The sequence below is a fragment of the Pan paniscus genome, chromosome 11 (assembly GCF_029289425.2).
Source record: "Pan paniscus chromosome 11, NHGRI_mPanPan1-v2.0_pri, whole genome shotgun sequence".
In the NCBI taxonomy this organism is placed as follows: domain Eukaryota; kingdom Metazoa; phylum Chordata; class Mammalia; order Primates; family Hominidae; genus Pan; species Pan paniscus.
Window position 1 is genome coordinate 105,951,928 of NC_073260.2, and position 23,714 is coordinate 105,975,641.

At 36.2% G+C, this 23,714-nt stretch overlaps 1 protein-coding gene across 3 annotated transcripts in view; it reads right to left on the reverse strand.

The window, feature by feature from the left end:
* Window positions 1-23,714, reverse strand: part of ADAMTSL1 (ADAMTS like 1) — a 1,021,291-nt gene that overhangs the window by 320,038 nt on the left and 677,539 nt on the right. For all 3 annotated transcript variants that reach the window (XM_034967210.2, XM_063594468.1, XM_003822608.5), the window contains one exon: window positions 18,303-18,539. In XM_034967210.2, the coding sequence (XP_034823101.1) occupies window positions 18,303-18,539 (237 nt within the window). The remainder of the gene's footprint in view (window positions 1-18,302; window positions 18,540-23,714) is intronic.

The window sequence follows — 23,714 nt, forward strand, 5'->3', positions numbered from 1 at the left end:
AAAAATGAGAGCAAACCAAACACAAATTAGTAGATGTAAAAAAATAAAGATCAGAGCAGAAATAAATGAAATTGAAATGAGGAAAACAATATGAAAGATCAAGGAAACAAAAAATAGTTTCTTAGAAAAGACAAATAAAATTGAATGGGGAAAATCGGAAAGCTTTCCTTTAAGATATGAAACACAACAAGGATGTCCACTTCCAACATGTTATTTAACATACTACTGGAAGTCCTAGCTAGAGAAATCAAACTGCTGCAAGAAATAAAGGGTTTCCAAATTGGAAAGGAAGAAGTCAAATTATCCTTGTTTGCAGATAATATAATCTTATATTTGGAAAAACCTAAAGACCCACAAGAAAACTATTAGAACTGTTAAACAAATTCAGCAAAGTTGCCAGATACAAAATTAATGTATAAAAATCAGCAGCATTTCTATATGCCAAAAATGAACAATCTGAAAAAGATATCAAGAAAGTAATCTCATTTACAATAGCTACAAATAAAATAAAATACCTAGGTATTAACCAAAGAAGTGAAATATCTCTATGATGAAAACTGTAAAACACTGATGAAAGAAACTGAATAGTACACCAAAAAATGAAAAAAGATTCCACGTTCATGGATTGGAAGAATCAATATTGTTAAAATGTCTATACTATTCAAAGCAATCTACAGATTCATTGCAATCTCTGTCAAAATACCAATGACATTCTTCACAGAAATAGAAAAAACAATCCTAAAATTTACATGGAACCACAAAAGACCCAGAATAGCCAAAGCTATCCTGAGCAAAAAGAACAAAACTGAGGAATCACATTATCTGACTTCAAATTTTACTACAGAGATATAGTAACGAAAATAGCATGGTACTGAGAAGTTTTGCAAAGGAGTCAAGGAGGCTTGAAGATGAGGAGCATAATGGTCGGCCATCGAAAGTTGACAACAACCAACTGACAGCAATCATCGAAGCTGATCCTCTTACAACTACATGAGAAGTTGCAAAATAACTCAATGTCAACCAATCTGTGGATATTCAGCATTTGAAGCAAATTGGAAAGATGATAAAGCTTGATAAGTGGGTACCTCATGAGCTGATCAGAAAAAATATCGTAATTTTGAAATGTCATCTTCTCTTATTCTGTGCAACAACAAGGAACCATTTCTTGATTGGATTGTGATGTGTGATGAAAAATGGATTTTATATGACAAGCAATGAAGAACAGCTCAGTGGTTCGACCAAGAGATGATCCAAAGCACTCCCCAAAACCAAACTTGCACCAAAAAAAAAGGTCATGCTCACTGTCTGGTGTTTTGCTGCCGATCTGATCCACTACAGCTTTCTGAATCCTGGTGAAACCATTATCTCAAAGAAGTATGCTTAGCAAATCAATGAGATGCACTGAAAACTGCAACACCTGCAGCTGGCATTGGTTAACAGAAAGGGCCCAGTTTTTCTTCATGACAATGCCTGACTGCATATTGCACAACCAATACTTCAAAAGTCAATGAATTGGGCTATAAGTTTTGCCTCATCTGCCATACTCACCTGAACTCTTGCCAACTGATTACCACTTCTTCAAGCATCTCGACAACTTTTTGCAGGGAAAATGTCTCCACAACCAGCAGGATGCAGAAAGTGCTTTCCAAGAGTTAGTCAAATCCTGAAGCATGAATTTTTATGCTACAGGAATAAACAAACTTATTTCTCATTGGCCAAAATGTATTGATTGTAATGGCTCCTATTTTGATTAATAAAGATGTGTTTGAGCCTAGTTACAGTGATTTAAAATTTATGGTCCAAAACCACAATAACTTTTGCACCAACCTAATATTAGAGAAAAATCACTTAGGCACAAAGAAAGACAGTAAAAAAGGAAGAGAGAGGTTACAAAATCACAAGAAAACAGCTAACCAAATGGCAATAAGAAGTCCTTACTTATTGATAATAACATTAAATGTAAATGGGCTAAATTCTTCAATTAAAAGATAAAGAGTGGCTGAATGGAATAAATAATAAGGCCCAACTATATGCTGCAAACAAGAAGCTCACTTCACCTATAAGGGCACACAAACTGAAAGTGAAGGGATGGGAAAAGATATTCCATGCAAATAGAAACCAAAAAAGAGCAGGAGTAGCTCAACTTACATCATATAAAAGAGACTTTAAGTCAAAAACTGTAAAAAGAGACAAAGGTCATTATATAATGATAAAAGAGTTAATTCAGCAAGAGGATGTAACAATAGTAAATATATATGCACCCAACACTAGCACATCCAAATATATAAAGCAAATTTTAACAGATCTAAAAGGAGAGATGGATGGCAATACAAAAATAGTAGGGCACCCCACTTTTAGCAATGGACAGATCATCCAGACAGAAATTTAACAAAAAAGCATCAGGGTTAAACTATATTCTAGACCAAATGGTGTAACAGACATTTACAGAACATTTCATCCAACTGCTACAGAATACATACTTGTCCTATCAACACATGGAACATTTTCCAGAATAAGCCATATATTAGGACACACAACAAATCTTAAAAAATTCAAAATTATTCAAATTATATCAAGTATCTTTTTTGACCACAATAAAATAAAACTAGAAATCAATAACTTTCAAAACTATACAAATATAGATGAACTTTGGAAACTATACAAATACATGGAAATTAAATATGCTCCTGAATGCTTACTGAGTCAATAAATAAAGAAGGAATTTTTAAAAATTCTTGAAAAACATGAAAACGGAAGCACAACGTACCAAAAACTATGGGATACAGGAAGAGTGATACTAAGATGGACATTTATAGCAATAAATGCTTATATCAAAACAATATAAATAATCTAAATAAACAACCTAATGATGCATCTCAAGGAATTAGAAAAAAAAGAACAAACTAAACCCTAAATTAGTAGCAGAAAATAAATACTGAAGATGTGAGCAGAAATAAATGAAATTGAGACTAAAAACTAATACAAAAGGTCAACAAAACGAAAAGTTGAGTTTTTGAAAAGATTAACAACATCAACAAACCATTAGTTAGGCTAACAAAGAAAAAAATAGAGAAGACTCAAATAATTAAAATCAGGGATGAAAAAGGAAACATTACAGGTGACACCATAGAAATATAAGTGATCATTAGACTATTATAAACAATTATATGCCAATAAATTGGAAAACCTAGAAATGGATAAACTCCTTGACACATTCAACATATCAGGAGAAAACAGAAAACTGAACAGATCAACGATGAATAAAGAGATCAAACAAGTAATAAATGGTCTTCCATCAAAGTCACACCCAGGACCCAATGACTTCACTGCTGAATTCTACCAAACAATTAATAAAACAGTCAAAGAGGAGAGAAAACTTTCAAACTTATCCAACGAGGCCAACATTACCCTAATACCAAAACCAGACAAAGATATAACCAAAAAGAAAACTACAGGCCAAGCTCCTTCATGAACGTATGTGGAAAAATACTCCACAAAATACTAGCAAACAGAATTCAACAATACATTAAAAAGACCATTCACCATGATTAAGTGGGAATAATTCCAGGGATGCAAGGATGATCAACATTTACAAATTAATAATCATGATACAGTACATGAACAAAATCAAGAATGAAAACGATATGATCATTTCAATAGATGCTGAAAAGACATTTCATAAAATTCAACATCTGTAGATGACAAAAACCCTCAACAAATTGGATATAGAAGGAAATTACCTCTACGTGACAAAAGTCATAAATGACAAGCACACAGCTAACATACTGAACAGAAAAAACTGAAAGCCTTTCCACTAAAACCTGAAATGAGACAAGGATGCTCAGTTTCATGACTTTTATTAAACAGTACTGGAAATCTTAGCCAGAGCAATTAGTCAAAAGAAAAAAATTAAGGGCATCTAAATTGTAAAGGAAGAAGTCAAATTATCCTTGTTTGCAGATGACATAATCTTATAGTTAGAAAAACCCCAGAATTTTCCCCCAAAACTCTTATAACTTGTGAACAAATTTAATAAAATCGCAGGATGCAAAATCAACATACAAAAATCTGTAGTGTTTTTATATATTAACAGTGATCAATTTGAAAAATAAATCAAGAAAGCAATCCCATTTAAAATAGCTACTAAAGAAAAAATACCTTAGAATAAATTTAACCAAAGAAGTGAGAGATCTGTATAAGTAAAACTAAAACATTGATGACAGAAATTGAAGAGGTCACCAAAAAAATGGAAAGCTATTCCATGTTGATGGATTAGAAGAATTAATATTGTTAACAAGACCAGGGGTGGCAACTCATGCCTGTAATCCCAGCACTTTGGGAGGCCAAGGTGGGCAGATCACCTGAGGTCAGGAGTTCGAGACCAGCCTGGCCAATATGGCAAAACCCCGTCTCTACTAAAAATACAAAAATTAGCCAGTCATGGTAGTGGACACCTGTAATCCCAGCTACTAAGGAGGTGGAGGTTGCAGTGATCCGAGATTGCACCACTACACTATAGCCTGGGCGACAGAGTGAGACTCTGTCTCAAAAAAAAAAAAATGTGTATATATATATGTATATGTATATATATGGCACAAAGCTATAGTAACCCCAACAGCATGGTACTGGCATAAAAACAGACAGATACACCAATGGAACAGAATAGAGAACCCAGAAATAAATCCATGCACCAACAGCCAACCCATTTTCAACAAAGATCCCAAGAATATGCACTGGGGAAGGAATAGTCTCTTCAATAAGTGGTTCTGGGAAAACTGGATATCAATATGCAGAAGAATAAAATTAGATCCCCATTTTTTAGTAAATATAAAATTAACCCAATATTGATTAAAGACTTCAATGTAAGACTTGAAATTGTAAAATTACTAGAAGAAAAGATTAGGGAAATGCTCCACAACAAGGATCTGGGCAAAGATTTTTTGGATAAGATCTCAAAAGCACAGAAAACAAAAGCAAAAACAGACACATAGATTACATTAAGCTAAAAACTTCTGCACAGCAAAGAAAACAATTAAAAAGGGAAAAGCCAACTTACAGAACAGGAGAAAAGATTTGCAAACTATCCATCTGGCAAGGAATTCATAACCAGAGTATATAAGGAGCTCAACTCAATAGCAAAGAAAAAAAATTTCTGATAAAAAATGGACAAAAGACCTGAATAGATATTTGTTGAAGGAAGACACACAAAGAGCTGACAGGCATGTAAAAAATGCTCAACATTACAAATCATCAGGGAAATGCGAATCAAAACCACAATAATATATCATTTCGCCTCAGAGTGGCTATTATTAAAAGGACAAAAATAGCAAATGCTGGTGAGGATGCAGAGTAAGAGAAACACTTGCACACTGTTGGTGGGAATGTGAAGTAGTACACTCATTATAGAAAACAGTATGGAGGATCCTCAAAAAACTAAAACTAGAACTACTATATGATCCAGCAACCTCACTGCTGGTTATATAACCAAATGAAAGGAAATCACTACATCAAAGAGATACCTGCATTCCCATGTTTATTCCAGCACTATTCACAATAGTCAAGATATATAATCAACCTAAGTGTTCATCAATTAATAAATGGTTATGACACATGGTATATATACACAATGGAATATTATTCAGTCATAAAAAATGAAATCCTGTCATTTGCAGCAATATGGATGGAACTGGAGGTCACTACATTAAGTGAAATAAGCCAGGCACAGAAAGACAAATATTGCATGTTCTCACTATGTGGGAGCTAAAAAGCGGATCTGTTTGAGATAGAAAGCAGTATGGTGTTTACCAGAGGCTGGTAAGGGAAGCAGGAGGGGAACAATAAAGAGAAGTTGGTTACTGAGTATACAAACACAGATAGAAGGAATAAGTTCTGGTATTTGACAGTACAGTGGGGAAAATTATAGTGACAATAAGTTATTGTATATTTCCAAATAGCCAGAAAAGAAGAATTGTAATGCTCCCCATACAAAGAAAAGGTAAATGTTTGAGGTGATAGATACGCCAGTAACTCTGATTTGGTCTTCACACCTTGTATACCATGTATCTCATTGTGGTTTTGATTTGTATTTCTCTAATTATCAATGATATTAAGCTTTTTTTATATGCTTGTTGGCTGCATGTATGTCATCTTTTGAAATGTGCCTGTTCATGTCCTTTACTCACTTTTTAATGGGGTTTCTTGGGGTGGTTTGTTTTATAAACTTGTTTAAGTTCCTTATACATGCTGGATAATAGACGTTTGTCAGTTGCATAGTTTGCAAATATTTTCTCCCATTCTGTAGGGTTATCTGTTTACTCTGTTGATAGTTTCTTTTGCTGTGCAGAAGCTCTTTAGTTTAATTAGATTTCATTTGTCAATGTTTGCTTTTGTTGAATTGCTTTCGGCATCTTTGTCATGAAATATTTGCCAGTTCCTATGTCCAGAATGGTATTGCCTACGTTGTCTTCCACAGTTTTTTTTATAGTATTTAGTTTTACATTTAAGTCTTTAATCTACTTGAGTTAATTTTTGTCTATGATATAAGGAAGGGGTCCAGTTTCAGTCTTCTGCATATGGCTAGCCAGTTATCCCAGCACCATTTATTGAATAGGGAGTCCTTTCCTCATTGGTTGTGTTTGTCATCTTTGTCAAAGATCAGATGGTCATAGGTGTGTGGCCTTATTTCTGGGCTCTCTATTCTGTTCCATTGGTCTATGTGTCTGTTCTTGAACCAGTACCACGCTGTTTTGGTCACTGTAGTCCTGTACTATAGTTTGAAGTCAGGTAATGTGATGCATTCAGTTTTGTTCTTTTTGCCTAGAATTGCCTTGACTATGGGGCTCTTTTTAAAATTCCATGTGAATTTTAAAATAGTTTTTTTTCTAGTTCTGTGAAGAATGTCATTGGTAGTTTGATAGGAATAACATTGAATCTGTAAATTGCTTTAGGCAGTATGGCTATTTTAATGATACTGATTCTTCCTATCCATTAGCATGGAATGTTTTTTCATTTGTTTGTGTTATCTCTGATTTTTTTGAGCAATGGTTTGTAATTCTTATTGTAGAAAGTTCTCACCTCTCTGATTAGCTGTATTCTTAGATATTTTATTCTTTTTGTGAGAATTATAAATGGAATTGCATTCCTGATTTGGCTTTCAGCTTGGCTGTTGTTGGTGTACAGGAATGCTAATGATTTTTGTACAATGATTTTATATCCTGAGACTTTGCTGAAGTTGTTTATTGGTTTAAGGAGCTTTTGGGTTGAGCCCATGTGGTTTTCTAGACAGAGAATCATGTTGTCTGCAAACAGAGATAGGGTGACTTCCTTTCTTCCTATTTGGATGCTTTTTATCTTTTTCTCTTGCCTCATTGCTCTGGCCAGCAACTTCCAATATGATGTTGAATAGGAGTGGTGAGAGAAGGCATCTTTGTCTTGTGCTGGTTTTAAAAGGGAATTTTCTGGCTTTTGCTCATTCAGTATAATGTTGGCTGTGGGCTTGTCATAGATGACTCTTATTGTTTTAGTGTATTTTCCTTCAATATCTAGTTTATTAAATTTTTAACATGAAGAGATGTTGAATTTTATAAAAAGTATTTTCCTGCATCTGGGACTATTGTCTTTAGTTCTATTTATGTGATGAATAACATTTATTGACTTGCATACATTGAATCAACCTTGCATCTCTGGGATAAAGCCTAGTTGCTCATGCTAAATTAGCTTTTTGAAGTGCTGCTAAATTGGGTTTGCCAGTATTTTGTTGAGGATTTTTGCATCGATATTCATCAAGGATATTGATCTGAAGTTTTCTTTTTTTGTTGTGTCTCTCTCTGCCAGGTTTTGGTATCAGGATGGTGCTGGTCTCACAGAAAAGGGTGTCATATAATAGAAATAATATAATTTGAAGTGTACTTTGCCTTTTTCCAGTTGTATGACTTTCTATGAGCCTCAATTTCTTCATTTATAAAATGGAAATAAAGTTATCCCACAGAATTGGCAGAAGAAGTGCATAATGATGGGCATGAGTATATTAAAAAAAACTATACATCACTAAAAATAATAAAATTTGAAAATGTTTTCTATTTTAGATTTGTTCTGCCTTGTTTACTTCACTGAATCTCTTTGGGAAAACAAACTCATCAATTTTTGTGAAGCTTACACTTAATTTCAAAGGAAAAATTAAACAGATAGAACTTTCCAAAAAGTTTTTTTATTAAGCTATAGAAACTCTTTCACTTCATAAATGGAATAGCAAGATGGAAAACAATGTTAATATATCAGAAGAATCCCTTCCATGAATAAAAATAATACTTGAATACACAAAAGACCCAGCTAAGGTGACAAAAATAAAATATTACAAAATAAATGAATTTCTATGAAATGTCACTTTCCGGCTTTGGAATTGGATAATGGGTAGAGCTTGGATGAATTTTGAGGTGCTTCATAGAAAAAAACCTAGATCGAAGAGACAGTTGATAGAAATATAGATGTTACCAAAGTATATTTGTGCTGTTATAACAAAATACCTGAGACTGAGTAAGTTATAATAAATGGAAATTTATTTCCTCACAATTCTGGGGACTGGGAAATTCATGATCCAGGTGCCAGCATTTAGTGAGGACCTTCTTGCTACATCATCCATGGATCCATCTTTTTTTTCTTTCAGGCCCCTAGTCAATTGGATGGTGCCCACCAATACTGAGTAAATTTTCCCAACTCAGTCCACTGATTCACAAGGCAATCTCCTCCAAAAATACCCTCACAGACACACCTGGGAACAATGCTTCAGCAGCTATCTAGGCATCCCTAAATCTGGTCAAGTTGACACCTAAAATTAATTATCATAGATGTTAAAGGTAACTCTGGTGAGGCCTTAGAAAGAAATGATGAACATTTAATTGGATACTGGAAGAAAGATGAGTCCTGTTATACAGTGGCAGAGAACTTGGCTGTGTCATTTTCTGCCATTGAGTGGAAAGTAGAACTTTCAGCGATGTATTAGTCTGTTTTCATGCTGCTGATAAAGACATACCTGAGACTGAGCAATTTACAAAAGAAAGAGGTTTATTGGACTTACAGTTCCATGTGGCTGGGGGGGCCTCACAATCATGGCAGAAGGTGACAGGCACATCTCACATGGTGGCAGACAAAAGAAGAGAGCTTGTGCAGAGAAACTCCTCTTTTTAAAACCATCAGATATCGTGAGACTCATTCACTACCACAAGAACAGCGCAGGAAAGACCTGCCCCCATAATTCAATCACCTCCCAATGGGATCCTCCCACAACACGTGGGAATTGTGGGAGTTACAATTCAAGGTAAGATTAGGGTGGGGACACAGCCAAAACACATCATTCCACTCTAGCCCCTCCCAAACCTCATCCCCTTCTCATATTGCAAAATACAATCATCCTTCTCAACAGTCCCCCAAAGTCTTAACTCATTTCAGCATTAACTCAAAAACCCACAGTCCATCGTCTCATCTGAGACAAAGCAAGTCCCTTCCGCCTATGAGCCTGTAAAATCAAAAGCACGTTAGTTATTTCCGGACACAATGGGGATGCAGGCATTTGGTAAATACAGCCATTCCAAATGGGAGAAATTGGCCAAAACAAAGGGACTACAGGCCCCACTCAAGTCCAAAATCCATCAGGGCAGTCAAATCTTAAAGCTCCAAAGTGATCTCCTTTGACTCCTGTCTCATATCTGGATCACGCTGATGCAAGTGGTGGGTCCCCATGGTCTTGGGCAGCTCCGTCCTGGTGGCTCTGCAGGGTACAGCCTCCTTCCCGGCTGCTTTTACTGGCTGGTGTTGAGTGTCTGCAGCTTTTCCAGGCACACAGTGCAAGCTGTCAGTGGATCTACCATTCTGCATCCGGAGGATCGTGGCCCTTGTCTCACAGCTTTACTAGGTGGTGTCCCAGTAGGGACTCTGTGTGGAGGCTCTGACCTCACATTTCCCTTCTGCACTGCCCTAGCAGAGGTTCTCCATGACAGCCCCGCCCCTGTGGCAAACTTCTGACTGGGCATTCAGGTATTTCCATACATCTTCTGAAATCTAGGTGGAGGTTCCCAAACCTTAATTCTTGACTTCTATGCACTCACAGGCTCAACACCACATGGAAGCTTGCACCCTCTGAAGCTATGGCCCGAGCTCTACCTTGACCCCTTTCAACCATGGCTGGAGCAGCTGGGATGCAGGGTACCAAGTCCCTAGGGTGCACACAGCATGGGGATCCTGGGCCCGGCCCACAAAACCACTTTTTCCTCCTGCCTGTTACCCAGTTCCAAAGTTGCTTCCATATTTTCAGGTATCTTTTCAGCAGCACCCTCCTCCACTGGTACCAATTTACTGTATTTGCCCATTTTCACGCTGCTTATAAACATACCCAAGACCGAGCAATTTACAAAAGAAAGAGGTTTATTAGACTTACAGTTTCATGTGGCTGGGGCAGCCTCACAATCATTGCAGAAGGTGAAAGCCATGTCTCACATGGCAGCAGACAACAGAAGAGAGCTTGTGCAGGGAAACTCCCCTTTTTATTTTATTTTATTTTTATTTTATTTTATTTTATTTTGAGATGGAGTCTCGCTGTGTCGCCCAGGCTGGAGTGCAGTGGTGCAATCTTGGCTCACTGCAACCTCCGCCTCCCTGGTTCAAGCAATTCTCCTGCCTCAGCCTCCAGAGAAGCTGGGACTACAGGTGCCCTCTACCACACCTGGCTAATTTTTTTGTATTTTTAAGTAGAGATGGGGTTTCACTATGTTAGCCAGGATGGTCTCAATCTCCTGACCTCATGATCCACCCGCCTCAGCCTGCCAAAGTGCTGGGATTACAGGTGTGAGCCACTGCACCCAGCCTGAAACTTCCCTTTTTAAAACCATCAGATCTCATGAGACTCATTCACTATCATGAGAAAAGCCCAGGAAAGATCTGCTCTCATAATTCAGTCGCCTCCCACCGGGTTCCTCCCACAACATGTGGGAATTGTAGGAGTTCCAGTTCAAGGTGAGATTTGGGTCAGAACACAGCCAAACCATATCAAACAATAAACTTATGTACTTAGCTGCGTAGACTTCCAAACACAGTATGGATGACTACAGCCTGGTTTCTCCTTGGTACTTATAGTAAAATGTGAGAGCCAAGAGATAAACTGAGAGATGAACTGTTAAACAAAAAGGTACTAGCATTTGATTATTTGAAACATTTTCAGCTTATTTAGGTAGTGTGCTCTGGTAACAGGGCCAAGGTTATGGCTAGATAACCATTTGCTAAAGAAATTAGGCATGTGACTCATGAATCCCTCAAACATCTTAGCAGAAGCCAGGAAAAGAGATGCAGTTATTCAGAAAGGAACTGTAGAGGACCCCCTTGTTTGATGGCTTGGATACCTCTTAATTGCAAGAAAGACTGACGTGATTTCTGAGAATTTCATACCAGCAGAAATACTGACAGCCTAGAATAAATGTCTCAGAGATGGGACAAAGTGAAGGAAGAATGACACTTAGGTCTGAGGCACAGATGCAGAAGCCTGGGCTGACTCTACCTCCTTGAGCTGAGAGGGAAGGGCTGCCTCCTTGGCAGGCACATAGAATGAAGCACTGAGCCACAAGGATTATTCTCAGGCCTTGAAATCTAGTGGATTTTTTTCCTGCTCGGTATCAGACATGCTTAGGACCTATGATCCCTTTTTCTTTGGTGTTTTTCCCTTTTTGAGTGGGAATGGGAATCTGCTTCTGCTTGTCCCACCATTGTATTTTGGAAGCAGATAACTTATTTTTGGTTTCAAATGTGCACAGATGGAGACAAATGATGTCCCAGGATGCACTATATCCAAGTCTCACCCATAGCTGATTCAGCTGATAGAATTTGGAACTTTTTGAGTTGATAATATTTTAGAGTTAGAGTTGACTCTGAAATGGGTTAAAACTTTTGGGATATTGGGATCAGGTGAATATTTGTCACATGTGAAGGATGTAAATTTGGGAGCCAGACAGCTGGCTGTCATGGGTTGAATTGTGTCTCCCCCAAAAGATAAGCTAAAGTCAAAACCTCTGATGCCTATAAATGTGACCTTTTTAGGAAATAGAATCTTTGCAGATGTAACCAAATTGAGATGAATTCGTAATCCGTTAGGGTGGGCTCAATTTAATATGATTGCTGTCCTTATAAGAAGAGGTGAAGACACAGAGACAGAGGGTAGAATGCCATTTGATAACAGAGGCAGAGATCAGAGTGATGCAGCTGCAAGTTAAGAAATAGTAAAGATTGATGGCTACTATTAGAAGTTAGGAAGAGGCAAAAGAGGCAAAGGATTCCACCCAGAGCCTCAGAGAAAGCATGGTTCTGATGACACTTTGATTTTTGAATTCTGGCCTCATGAACTGTGGGAGAATAAATTTCTGTTGTTTTAAGCCACCATGTAAAGGAATTTGGGATTTTTTTAACCTGAAGGCAAAAAAAAAAATGCAATTGAAATGATTCAAGCAGATGATAAATGAAACCAAACCTGTATTTTAGAAAGAGGTCCTCATTTACAGTGAGGGCAGTATAGTATAGTGACTATAGTACACTTTCCTATTTACTTATCTCCTCTCACAGTGAAAATTCTGGAAGGGCAGGGACTATCCTTCTTGTCCATTAATGTATTTTCAGTATTTAGCATACTGTTAATTCCTAAGTAAAATTTGTTAGACAAATATATTTTTAAAAGTTTTTCACAATAACTCTAAAAATGTATCACTCCTATGGAAAGAGATCTTAATCAATTTTATATCCTCAATAATCAACATACAGCAGATTGTTGGAAGAATGCATAAACAAGATTCAGAAACTAAGGAAATTCAACTAGTAAGTAGTAGTTAGTTTTATCTTTACTATGCTATGAAAAGAGGAGAATAAGAAAGACTATGCATTAAATATTTTAAGCAACACCATGCTTCCATGTGGAATTAGATTATAAAGTACAGAAGAAAAAAATGTCCAACGCCTTATCTCTGACATCATCACCTTTGGAATAACTGGTGGACATTTCATACTAGTGACTTAGGTCACAGACAGAGATGGAGAAATAATCATTCTATTCAATTCATTTCAAACTACTCACCACAGGAATTATTAAAAATGAAAAGAATCTCTTTGTTAGAAATATGGTTCATTTTGATGTTGCCAGAATAAGACATCAAAACTCTGTGATTCATTTTATTGCTTATTTCTGTACTGTATTATTCATTTTAAAACAATATTATATAAGGCATTACTTGAAAGGAATTCTTCTTTCCCTTTTTGAAATGCTTAATTTTTTGAAATAGCAATAAGCAATATCATAAATATGCAGATTCATGATAAAAGGCTTGTTTATAATCATACTTTTTCTTTTGACATATATCAGGTATCATCTGATGAATTCTATTAATTACAAAAATAAAACATACTTTTCTCTATTTGCTTTCAAAATAACCTCAAAATTATTTTTAACAGCAGCACATGTTCTGTCCATACATTTATGCTACTCTTTTAAAAAATATATTTAAAACAGAAACCAGCTTTGTGCTTTACAACAAATATAAATAGGGGTAATTTGGATAATGAAAATAAATGAATAACAGCAGTACTAATAGAACTGATCCTATTTGTGATGGCTCATTAACTCTGTACAGGATGCAATTCACTGCCCTGGATCAGGAGTTGATAATTGTACAATGTGGAGCTATTTGCAAAAGATGACTGCAATAGGAAATTAACAGAAGGTCTGTTCATTCATTGGAAAGTCAGTGCCCCTTTCGTATGTGTATCCATATAAAATCATGTACTCAGAAAGGCTCTAAGGAAGAAAAAGAAAAAGATAAGACATAACTTGGGTACAATTAATACAAGTAGTATTTATCAAGCTCATAGTAAGCACTTTAAATGCACTTGATTACTTAATCTTCATTCTAATCCTATTTTTACAATTATTATCCTCATTTTGCAGATGACAAAACTGAGGCTTAGGAACTTGCTCAAAGGCACATGCCAATGAGTGGTGGAGCTTAGATTCCAACCTAGATGGTATGATTCCAGAGCCTCTTGTCTTTAACTATTCATACAATGACAAATTGCCTCCCTAGCTCAGCCTTCTCTCTAACTTCATCTAGTCTAGAATGATAATGAGCAAATAAGAATCCCAGTGTTTCTCAGTCTGAGATGCAGGGTGAAGAGGGATAACACAATCACCCACTGGGGATGATTGTCAGATTCTAGGAGGGAGAGAGGGAGAGAAAGGGGGAGAATGTGGTTTGAAAAGGTATATTCATTAAACCTATTGTTTTCATAATATTAATGACAGAATTGCAGCTAGACAAAATCTCAGCTCATGGGATAAACTGAAGAAATAATGTAAGGAGCATAATTAGAAATGTTGATAAACACCAGCACTCTCTGACCTCTAGTCTGTCATTAACTAGCCATAGGATCCTGGGAAAATCATACAATGATTTCCTGGGGCTGGACTAGATCATCTCAAAGTCCCTGCTTTCAAACGCTGGGCTGTGAAGTGCTATTAGTGACAATTTCTGTGCTCTGGAAAAAAAAAAAAAAGAGAAAACTAAGGGGCAGTAACTTTCTCATAAGACAAACTATCTCCAGTTCAAAGAATTGTCCTTTATTCTGAAATTGGGTTCTTACTACTTCCTTGTGATGAACGTTTCAATTGTGAAATGATGATGGGGATAGTACATGGTAGAAGGTCTCTTTTTGTTTCTTTTTAAGTCATTACCTAACCAATTAAGAAGTTTGTTACTTGTCACATCCTGGGAAGTTTTTTGAAACGTTACAGTTATAAAATCTTATACAGGGAACCACTAGTTTAATATATTTTTCAACTTAAAATTTTCAGGGTCTTCTACATTTCTACAGCACTTTACAGTTTATTAAACATTTTCACATATATTATCTCACTTTGGTACACTATGGTCTAGGAGACAATTCATTTTCCACAGATTGAAAAATAGAGCTTAGGGACGTTGCGTATCTTGACCAAGATTACACAGCTCGTTAAAGAGGAGCTAGATTCAAACTCATGTTGTATTTATTTATTTAGAGATGGAGTCTTGCTCTGTCACCCAGGCTGGAGTACAGTGGTGCAATCTCGGCTCACTGCAACCTCTGCCTCCCAGGTTTAAGCCATTGTCCTGCCTCAGCCTCCGAAATAGCTGCGAATACAAGCACCTGCCATCATGCCTGGCTAATTTTTGTATTTTTAGTAGAGACAGGGTTTCACCATGTTGGCCAGGCAGGTCTCAAACTCCGGACCTCGGGTGATCCGCCCTCCTCAGCCTACCAAAATGCCCAGATTACAGGCATGAGCCACCGTGCCTGGCCCCAACTCATGTCTTTTGACTTTAAATTCTGTCTGCTTTCCAATCTGTAAGTGAATCTGGCCATGATAGCATCATAAGAAAAGTGTTTTCAATACGTAGAATTAATAAATCTGAATTTCTGGAAGACAGGGCTTAAGAGTTGTGTCTTTTAAGAGCTCTCCAGGTGATTCTGATAGGCAGCCAAATCTGGGGACCATTACCAAATGGTCTGCGCCTCTCTATACCTGGCCTCGCTGGAAAGAATAGGAGTTTTGAACTCAGACAGAACTGGGTGTCTCTGGGCAAGATATAAAATCGACCTGAGCCTCCAGTTTCCTCATCTGTGAAATAAGGATAATGATGTCTAACATGCAGAACTGTAAATATTTGAAAAAAAAATAAAGTACCTAGATATGGTAGTCACTCAAAAATAGAAGCTATTATCATTACTACTACTACCTCGTATGATGCTCTATTACTACCGAGTAAGAATTAGGTATATATTATAAATAGCAATGATTCTAGAACTTTCCTGAAGAAATTTACAACAAACACATGCCACCCAAATTATTCGTGATCTCAGGACAGTCTCCAGGTCTCAGTTTCCTCTTCTATGAAACAGCAATAACTGTGAGTTGCTAAGCTATCTTCTGGCTCTAAAAATTCCAGGACTCTCTGATTCTATTTAAGAGTTAAAGAACCAGTCTTGAGAATGTGGCTCTTTGAAGAGTATTAAACAGGTATACTTGAAATAAATTAGTGCATATGAATGACAAATCTCTATAGCTGTGCTGTCATTTTCTATCAAGGTGAGACGATGGTCATTCATGGTTTACCACAGTCCTGTCTGCCACTCAAGCCTCCATGATTCTCTCCCAAACTACCTCCCTCTTCTTACTGCATAGCTAGGTCTTATCTGGCTCTCCAGCCAAACTAAATTTCTTGTTAGTGCTTAAATGCCATCTTTGTTTTTCCATCGCCTTTACTACATGATTGCCTCTAACAAGACAAATACATGAAGAAAATAATAATAATAACCAGTCATTATTTCTATGTATAAGTTACAATGCTTTTCAAATACGGTATAATTTACATTTGCTCTCAAATCTGTCATACTGATAAGAATCTAAGTTAAAGCATGTTTATACTTGTAACCCAAAGTCCAGTACTATCACTCCATATTTATTATATATGAAATTTATTCCTTAGCAACTGAGATAGGATTCTCTTTCAGTTGCTAAAGTACATGAGGCCTGCTGGCAGGATTAGTTTAGGAAAAAATATGCCACGTTGAACTCCCATGCAAAAGAAACAAATGAAACCTAATTTGCTGAGCTGTCTTGTTTCTTTTGGTTCATTCAGCAGGGTAATATAGTAGCAATAACATTGAATGGGATCTCAGGAGATGTGGAATTTAGTCCCATTTCTGGCATGACCAAACATACAGCTTTCAGAAGATCAAGCATATTTTCTGGTCCTCAGTTTTTTCACTTCTAAAATGGAAATCTTCCTTGCTTTTACTCAAACAGTATACATACACAGGGACTTATTATTCTTTTGTTTGCCATTCCCTACAACACAGTCCCCTTTCTAAATCTATTTGCTTTACAATTCTCTACTATTCCTTAAGATTTTTCAGATTCCCTAATTCCATTTCATTACCACTAAGAGTCCTAGAGGAGGAAGTAAATAGCAAAGATCAGAAATGATTTATTCAGATATATTGCTTTTTAGAATGTTGATTGAATAACTCTAAGGCCCTTTCTAGCTTTAAAATGGTAAAATTCCATATTCAAATTTACACCTGAAATTCATATATCTCTTGTATATAAGGAAACCTTAAGATATGTTTCATCAATGACAAACTCCTATATGACATCAGTTTCTCTGCCTCATGATTTTAAACTTTATGAAGGTTGACTATGTTTGTTTCCCTCTTGTATGCATAAAACCTTGCCTGACATCTCACATCTCTTATAGTCATTTACACTACAGTTTTTGCCTTTACATCCAAATATAGATGTAAGTTTTAAAAAAATGAATTTGAAACAACAAATTACTAAAACATATATTTCTCTTACATTCCTAGCCATTATATTATAGATTCTGAAGAAAGAAAATTTCAGCTGATACCATGTTGGAAAAGGCAAATACTCTCAAAATTTTGTGTCTGCTTCATGAAATATAAAAGCATATAGTCAAATACAGCACACAGAAAAACAATAGCAACTGCTTGCTCCAAAAACTAGACTGGTCATCCTAATCCAAAAAGTGGACCTGAAAATAAAGATGGCAAAGACATGACAAACATACAAACTCTTCTTCACCCTACGAATTCCCTACCTAGAGTAGACATTGATGAATGGATGGATACCAGAAATCAAACCTTTTTGTAATCCTGTTTTAAAGATTTAACTGGCTTAAGTCCAACCTAGCTGGCTCTTTCACAACTTTCTCTACAGTGTGTGAATTTTCAATACAATGGAAATTATAGTAAAGTAGCAAGTTTTCCTATAGTTTACTTGGGGATTTTAGAATTGGTCTTACCTGATTTATTCTGAAACTGAGTAAATGAAAATCAAGGCCTCTAAATACACACACACACACACACACACACACACACACACACACACACACAAACACAAACACACACTTCAGGAATAGCCAATCCAGGGGGTAATTTCAAAGTCTAGTACATAATTGATAAACACTATTCAAAAATTTTTATTCTTTTATATTCAAGTGACACTCAAGGAAAGAAAAATAACTCTAGTCTACTTTTCCTTCACACAGTACAACACTTGGTACTTTTCACTGAAATCATACCTTAATTTTCAAATCTTTCACCATTTACAAACTCTAAAAAGTGTAAAGATGAGTGATTCAGAGAGTGAGACTATGCAAACCATTTACACAAAGACACTGAAACCCTCTGGACAAGCTGAATGAGAACAAACAAGCACTTACTTGGCATAAACCACTGATGCACATATCCAAAGATTCTGTATAGCAACGCGTACCATCTAAGACCTTAGGTGCTAGTTCAACAACCAGGGTTGTTCCTTTGGCTTGGCACTTGAGTGAACATGGGTTGTCAGGGTCATTAGACACAGGAAGCCATTCATAAAACTGGCCATGGTGCTTGACATCATTATGAGCTGAGCATTGCTGAGCTCGGAAGTCACCTGCTTCTGGTGGGCAGTCCTGGAGAAAAAAGAGAGAAAGGACATACAAAGGTTAGGAGGATACCCCCAAACATGAAACCAGAGCAGCTATATGGTCTGCTTAGGTCTTAGAAAGCAAAACAAATGTCCTGGTCATGATAGATGGAACTTATAATATCATCTTAGAGGTTATATGATTATTTGGCTAGCAAAATGTAGAAATCTGATAAAGCAGTCACCTCAAAATACATTTTCTGATTGAGTTTAAATGGAAAAATAATTGGCTTGAAGTAGATATTCTGATTAGGTGGGACATACATTTTTTGAAAGTTGTCTATTGGTTCATGAATTCTTCCACACTGTACTATCATTTTGACTTCCTCATAAGTAGAACCTAGTAAAGTCAGAGGATTAGTTGAAATTATTTGTCTTTTTCAGTTCTGATATTGAGAGCTATGACAGTTGTTTATTTGAATAACTAGCAGTAAAAAGTTATAAAAATTTCATTCAAAAAGTTTTTGTGGAGTTGTAATTTTTTGTCTAGGACTTAGATTGCATAGTATCTAGAATTAAACATGGGGAACAAAAAATATGAAACCATTTATATATGAATTGCTTTGGCTTAAGGCAGCATGGCAGAATGGAAAGAGCATGGACTTCCTCCTTAGATGGGTGGGTGGCTGCAATGCAGTGCAGAGTTATTGCCCCTATTCTAACACAGGGAAGCCTAGTCTTGTGTTAGAACAGAGGCAATAACTCTGCACAGCTCTCAAGGTTGTTGTGAGAAGTTCACGAACTCATGCTGGCCAAATATATGCACAAGGAATATACTGAGTAGATGGTAGCTATTACTATGATTATATAATGAGGCCACAGAAGGCAAAGGGATGGAGTATTAGGAGATTCTCTCAATATGAATTTTAAATTATATTGTTAGAGATCAACGGAAAATAAGAATCTTTTTGATGTAAGTTTCAAAAAGGGCAATTTAAAATGTAAAACTATGGCTAACAATGGCCATTATCTAATGAATAATAAATCTCGGTAAAAGCAAGTAAGATTTAATTTTGAAAAGGCAAATATTGCCTATCCCTTGGAAGGGCTTTTTGATAGGTTTATCTTATTCTACAAGCCTTCAGATTAAAGTTTACTATGGAAGACTGTCGTCGACTCTCCAGCCGTAGAAAGGCTTTTATTCTAATTTTTTGTTTTAAATAAAGGATTTCCATGTAGCCTTCAGCAGTTCCCTGTTAGTACATTATCACTGTGAGAGTTCTCTTATATAAGGTTTCTTTCTCTGAAAAATCTCTTTACCTTTAAACAAGCATTCTAAAACAGCACTGAAAATTTTGACTCTTTTCCAAAACATTAGTGTTACTACTAAAGAGCATATAAGGCTCTGGTAGTTGAAGGAGCACAAATTCTTTCTAGGCAATGTGGGGTAGAAACAAATATTCATTTAGGATGAACATGAAATTGTTCAAAATACAATATAAAATGTCAAAGACATTTTACTGTTAGTATTATGTGTTCTCAGAGTGAATAAAACATAGTAGCAAAGGAAAAGAACAATGTATATAACATAGGCATAGATACACAGGCACCCAGCAAGGCTTAACATTTTGAATATTGTCTGAAAAGAGTATGAATAAAATTTACTACTTATTAATTTTTTAGATAATAGGATGCAGTTTAAATTTTTTAAGATCCATAAATAAATAAATATGTGTGCTGTACAGGCTGTTTACGTGTTTATTTTGTAAAATAAAACAAAAACTACCTACAACCAGCAAAACTATATTATGAATTACAACACAGGTAAATTGTGTCAAATCATGACATACAATACAAATTAACTTTATTTTTTTTTTTTTTGAGATGGAGTCTTGCTCTGTCTCCCCGGGTGGAGTGTAGTGGCATGATCTCGGCTCACTGCAACCTCCGCCTCCTGGGTTCAAGCAGTTCTCCTACCTCAGCCTTCTGAGCAGTTGGGATTACAGGCGCGTGCCCCCACACCCAGCTCATTTTTTTTATATTTTTAGTAGAGACGGGGTTTTGCCATGTTGGCCAGGCTGGTCTCGAACTCCTGACCTCAGGTGATCCACCTGCCTTGGCCTCTCAAAGTGCTGGGGTTACAGGCATGAGCCACCACAACTGGCCACAAACAACTTTAAATGTTTAACACAAGCTCCTTTCAGACCATATGTTCTAGAGCACAGAGAAACTGATTTAATATTGTCTTAATGAACTCACATTCCAAAGATAAGACTGCCACTTGCCTAATTTACAAATTCTACCAATATCTGCCTAGGCCTCACTTACTAACTTCTGCCCTAAAACAACTCTATAACTAACAACTGCCCCCAAACTCTACACGTAGCCTTCCTTAAATTTCCCCACTTGAGATACGATAGAGTCTCTGTCAAGGTGCTGCTCTCTCCTGCTTAGCATGTTTAATAAACCTACCTTTATATGATCCACAAGTTCCTGGTCATTGAATGGGAGCGTCTAAAGTTGAACTGACAGTTTAGCAATGTTTAAATACAGTATATTCGTTTGATAGTACCTATCATCCCAGGAGTCACTTGATTACTCAGTACAAGTACAGAAGAAGTAGAGTACATTGTACTGGGGGTACAGTACTTCATTATACTGAAATACAATAAAGCAGAACATTGAGGAAATTGTTTGAAATGGTTCCAAACTCCTGTTAAAATTTCTTTTGCCTCCTTTTTCTATACAAGTGAAACAGTTAGAAGGGTCAGGCTGAATCACCTCTGCCTTAATGAGCAGAAGATAAAATTAAGAGACCTCTTAATATGAACCAGGGAAAATTTTCTGCATGTTTCCAATTCTGATAAAAGTGTCAATTATGTTTTTAAAATGATAATGCAATATCATCTTAGTACAGACATAAAACCTCTACAGAGTCTCCTATGATTCCCTTCTGTTCAATAAATTGTGTTGGTTCTTCCCACCTTTCCTAAGACAAATAGGACCTAAAGGCAGTCAAAGGTAAAACAATGAAGTTAAAATGTTAAGACCTTTAGCTTCTGTTTTCTGTGACAAACACAGTAAACACATTTAGACACATCTTAGAGATTCAACATGCAGACAGATGTTCTTATTTGCAAGTCACCTGTATCTAATGGCTTCAGGAACACCTGTTACAAGTTTTATGGTTTCACAACTAGAGAAATAGGTCTGAGAAGAATAATGCTTATGAACATCTTTACTCAGTTTTATCACTACTGTCTTTCCTTCCACCCATATTTTTGTAGGGGTGGGAAAATATATTTTCCTAAATTGAGAATGCACTTAAAACCTGGAGTTCAGAGTTGGAAACCGAACTTGAACCTTTTTAGTGTTTGAGTTTATTTGTACTTGGCAAAATGCAACTTCCTGTTTTAAGAAAAAGGACTTAAGAAAACTTATAAAACAGGTTCAGAAAGCTTCTTGGACATCAAATAGCTTTTACAAAATAACATTTTGATGATTTAAGTGTAAATGAATCAGAAACATATGAAACAAATTTCCCTTGAAATACACATGTTTAAAAATTAAGGGGAAGAAGGATTCGGCAAACATTCTTTGTTTGAACCCAAAACATTTCAAGCATAGTTCAAGACATCCATTGAACCCCTAAAGCATCTGGGATCATCCAGCTGCAAGAGTGGAAACTCAAGTAGTCATTGTAACCTCTTGTTCCACAAGTATGCTAATAAAAATAATTTGTATAGAGATTTACCATCTACAAAGGTTTTGGTTTATAATTATAAATTGGTCCATGAAACCATTATACTTCCTGATCCTTTTGTGGGTTTTTTTGGTCTTTTTTTTTTTCCTTTTGTGGCGAATGGGGTCTCGCCCTTCATTCTCCAGGCAAGTCTCGAAGTTGCTCAGACAGGTCTGGAACTCTTGGACTCATGCTATCCTTCCACCTCTGCCTCCCTAAGTGCTGGGATTACAGGTGTGAGCCACTGTGACTGACTCTTTTAAAAGTAAGATTTAGAAACTGATAACCTAACTGTTTTGAAAAATACTTAACATCTTTTTCTGGGCATCATCTTTGAAATATCAGCTTTTGGAGAGATGCTTTTTGATACCACAAGTAATCAGTTTTAACCATGATAGGTAGTTTTCTTTAAGGAATACTGAATGTAGAATGTACTAAATATATATAATATGGGATTTCTGCTCTCATAATACCCTAGTGGTAAGAATAATAAACTTTAAATTGGCATATTTAAAATAAAGAATAGAACAAATGAATTATGGTTTAAATATGCTTACATGTATTAATATATTTTTGCACTGAACTTGGTTCATAGAAAGCATTGATGGAGACAATTAAAATAGTCAAAAAGTCTAGTAGTTATATGGACCAAATGGATTCCATTCCCTAACAAGAACCTGGCAAAAAATATAGTGTGGGAGGGATGCACAGGACTACAGACTCCCACTTCCAGCCCCTCATACATCTCCAGAATTGCCATCAAATAGAAATGGAGCAAGAGAAAGCAATCTAATACTTTTTTTCTTGGTTTCCTGCCTATTTCCAATAAACTCTAAATATACCTGTGGCTTGACAGCTCTGTGTCATGTTACTGGGCTAAGACTTCCTCACTATGAAAGTCTTTTTTCTGTGAAATAATCACATGATCCCACGAATTACTGTATTTAGCCATTTAATATAATCATTTCTCTCCCCGAGTTTTAAGCACTCAATTCTAACCGTGTCAGAGCTCTCCTCTTTAAAAGCACAAAAATAAAAGCTGACCTTTTATTTGCTCCCATTATAATTCATAAAGTCCACGGAGTTCTGCCATATATGAATCCAATTCAAAACATTTTCTAGTTAATCAACTATCCAGTGGGAAAGATAAGATGGATCCCAGATGTCCCCTGATGATGACAGTAGATCAGATTACACTGTGGGACAAAGGAGGGTCAGGGTTCCCAGTTTACTCACCGGGTGAAATGTACAAGATCCTATCGCAGCAGCTAAGGTGGCAGTATATAAAAGGTTTTAAAACGGCTTTGAAAAATATACATAATGTAGATTCAGGGTCAGGAGAAGCATTAATTTTTCTTTATTTTCATTCTTTTTAAAGAAGGCATTTTCCTTTAGAGAGACATACCTCTGTTTTTCCTCTTCCCTTAAATATTCAGTGGTAGTTCTATTCTATTAATTCTGTTGTTTCATTTAACCTAT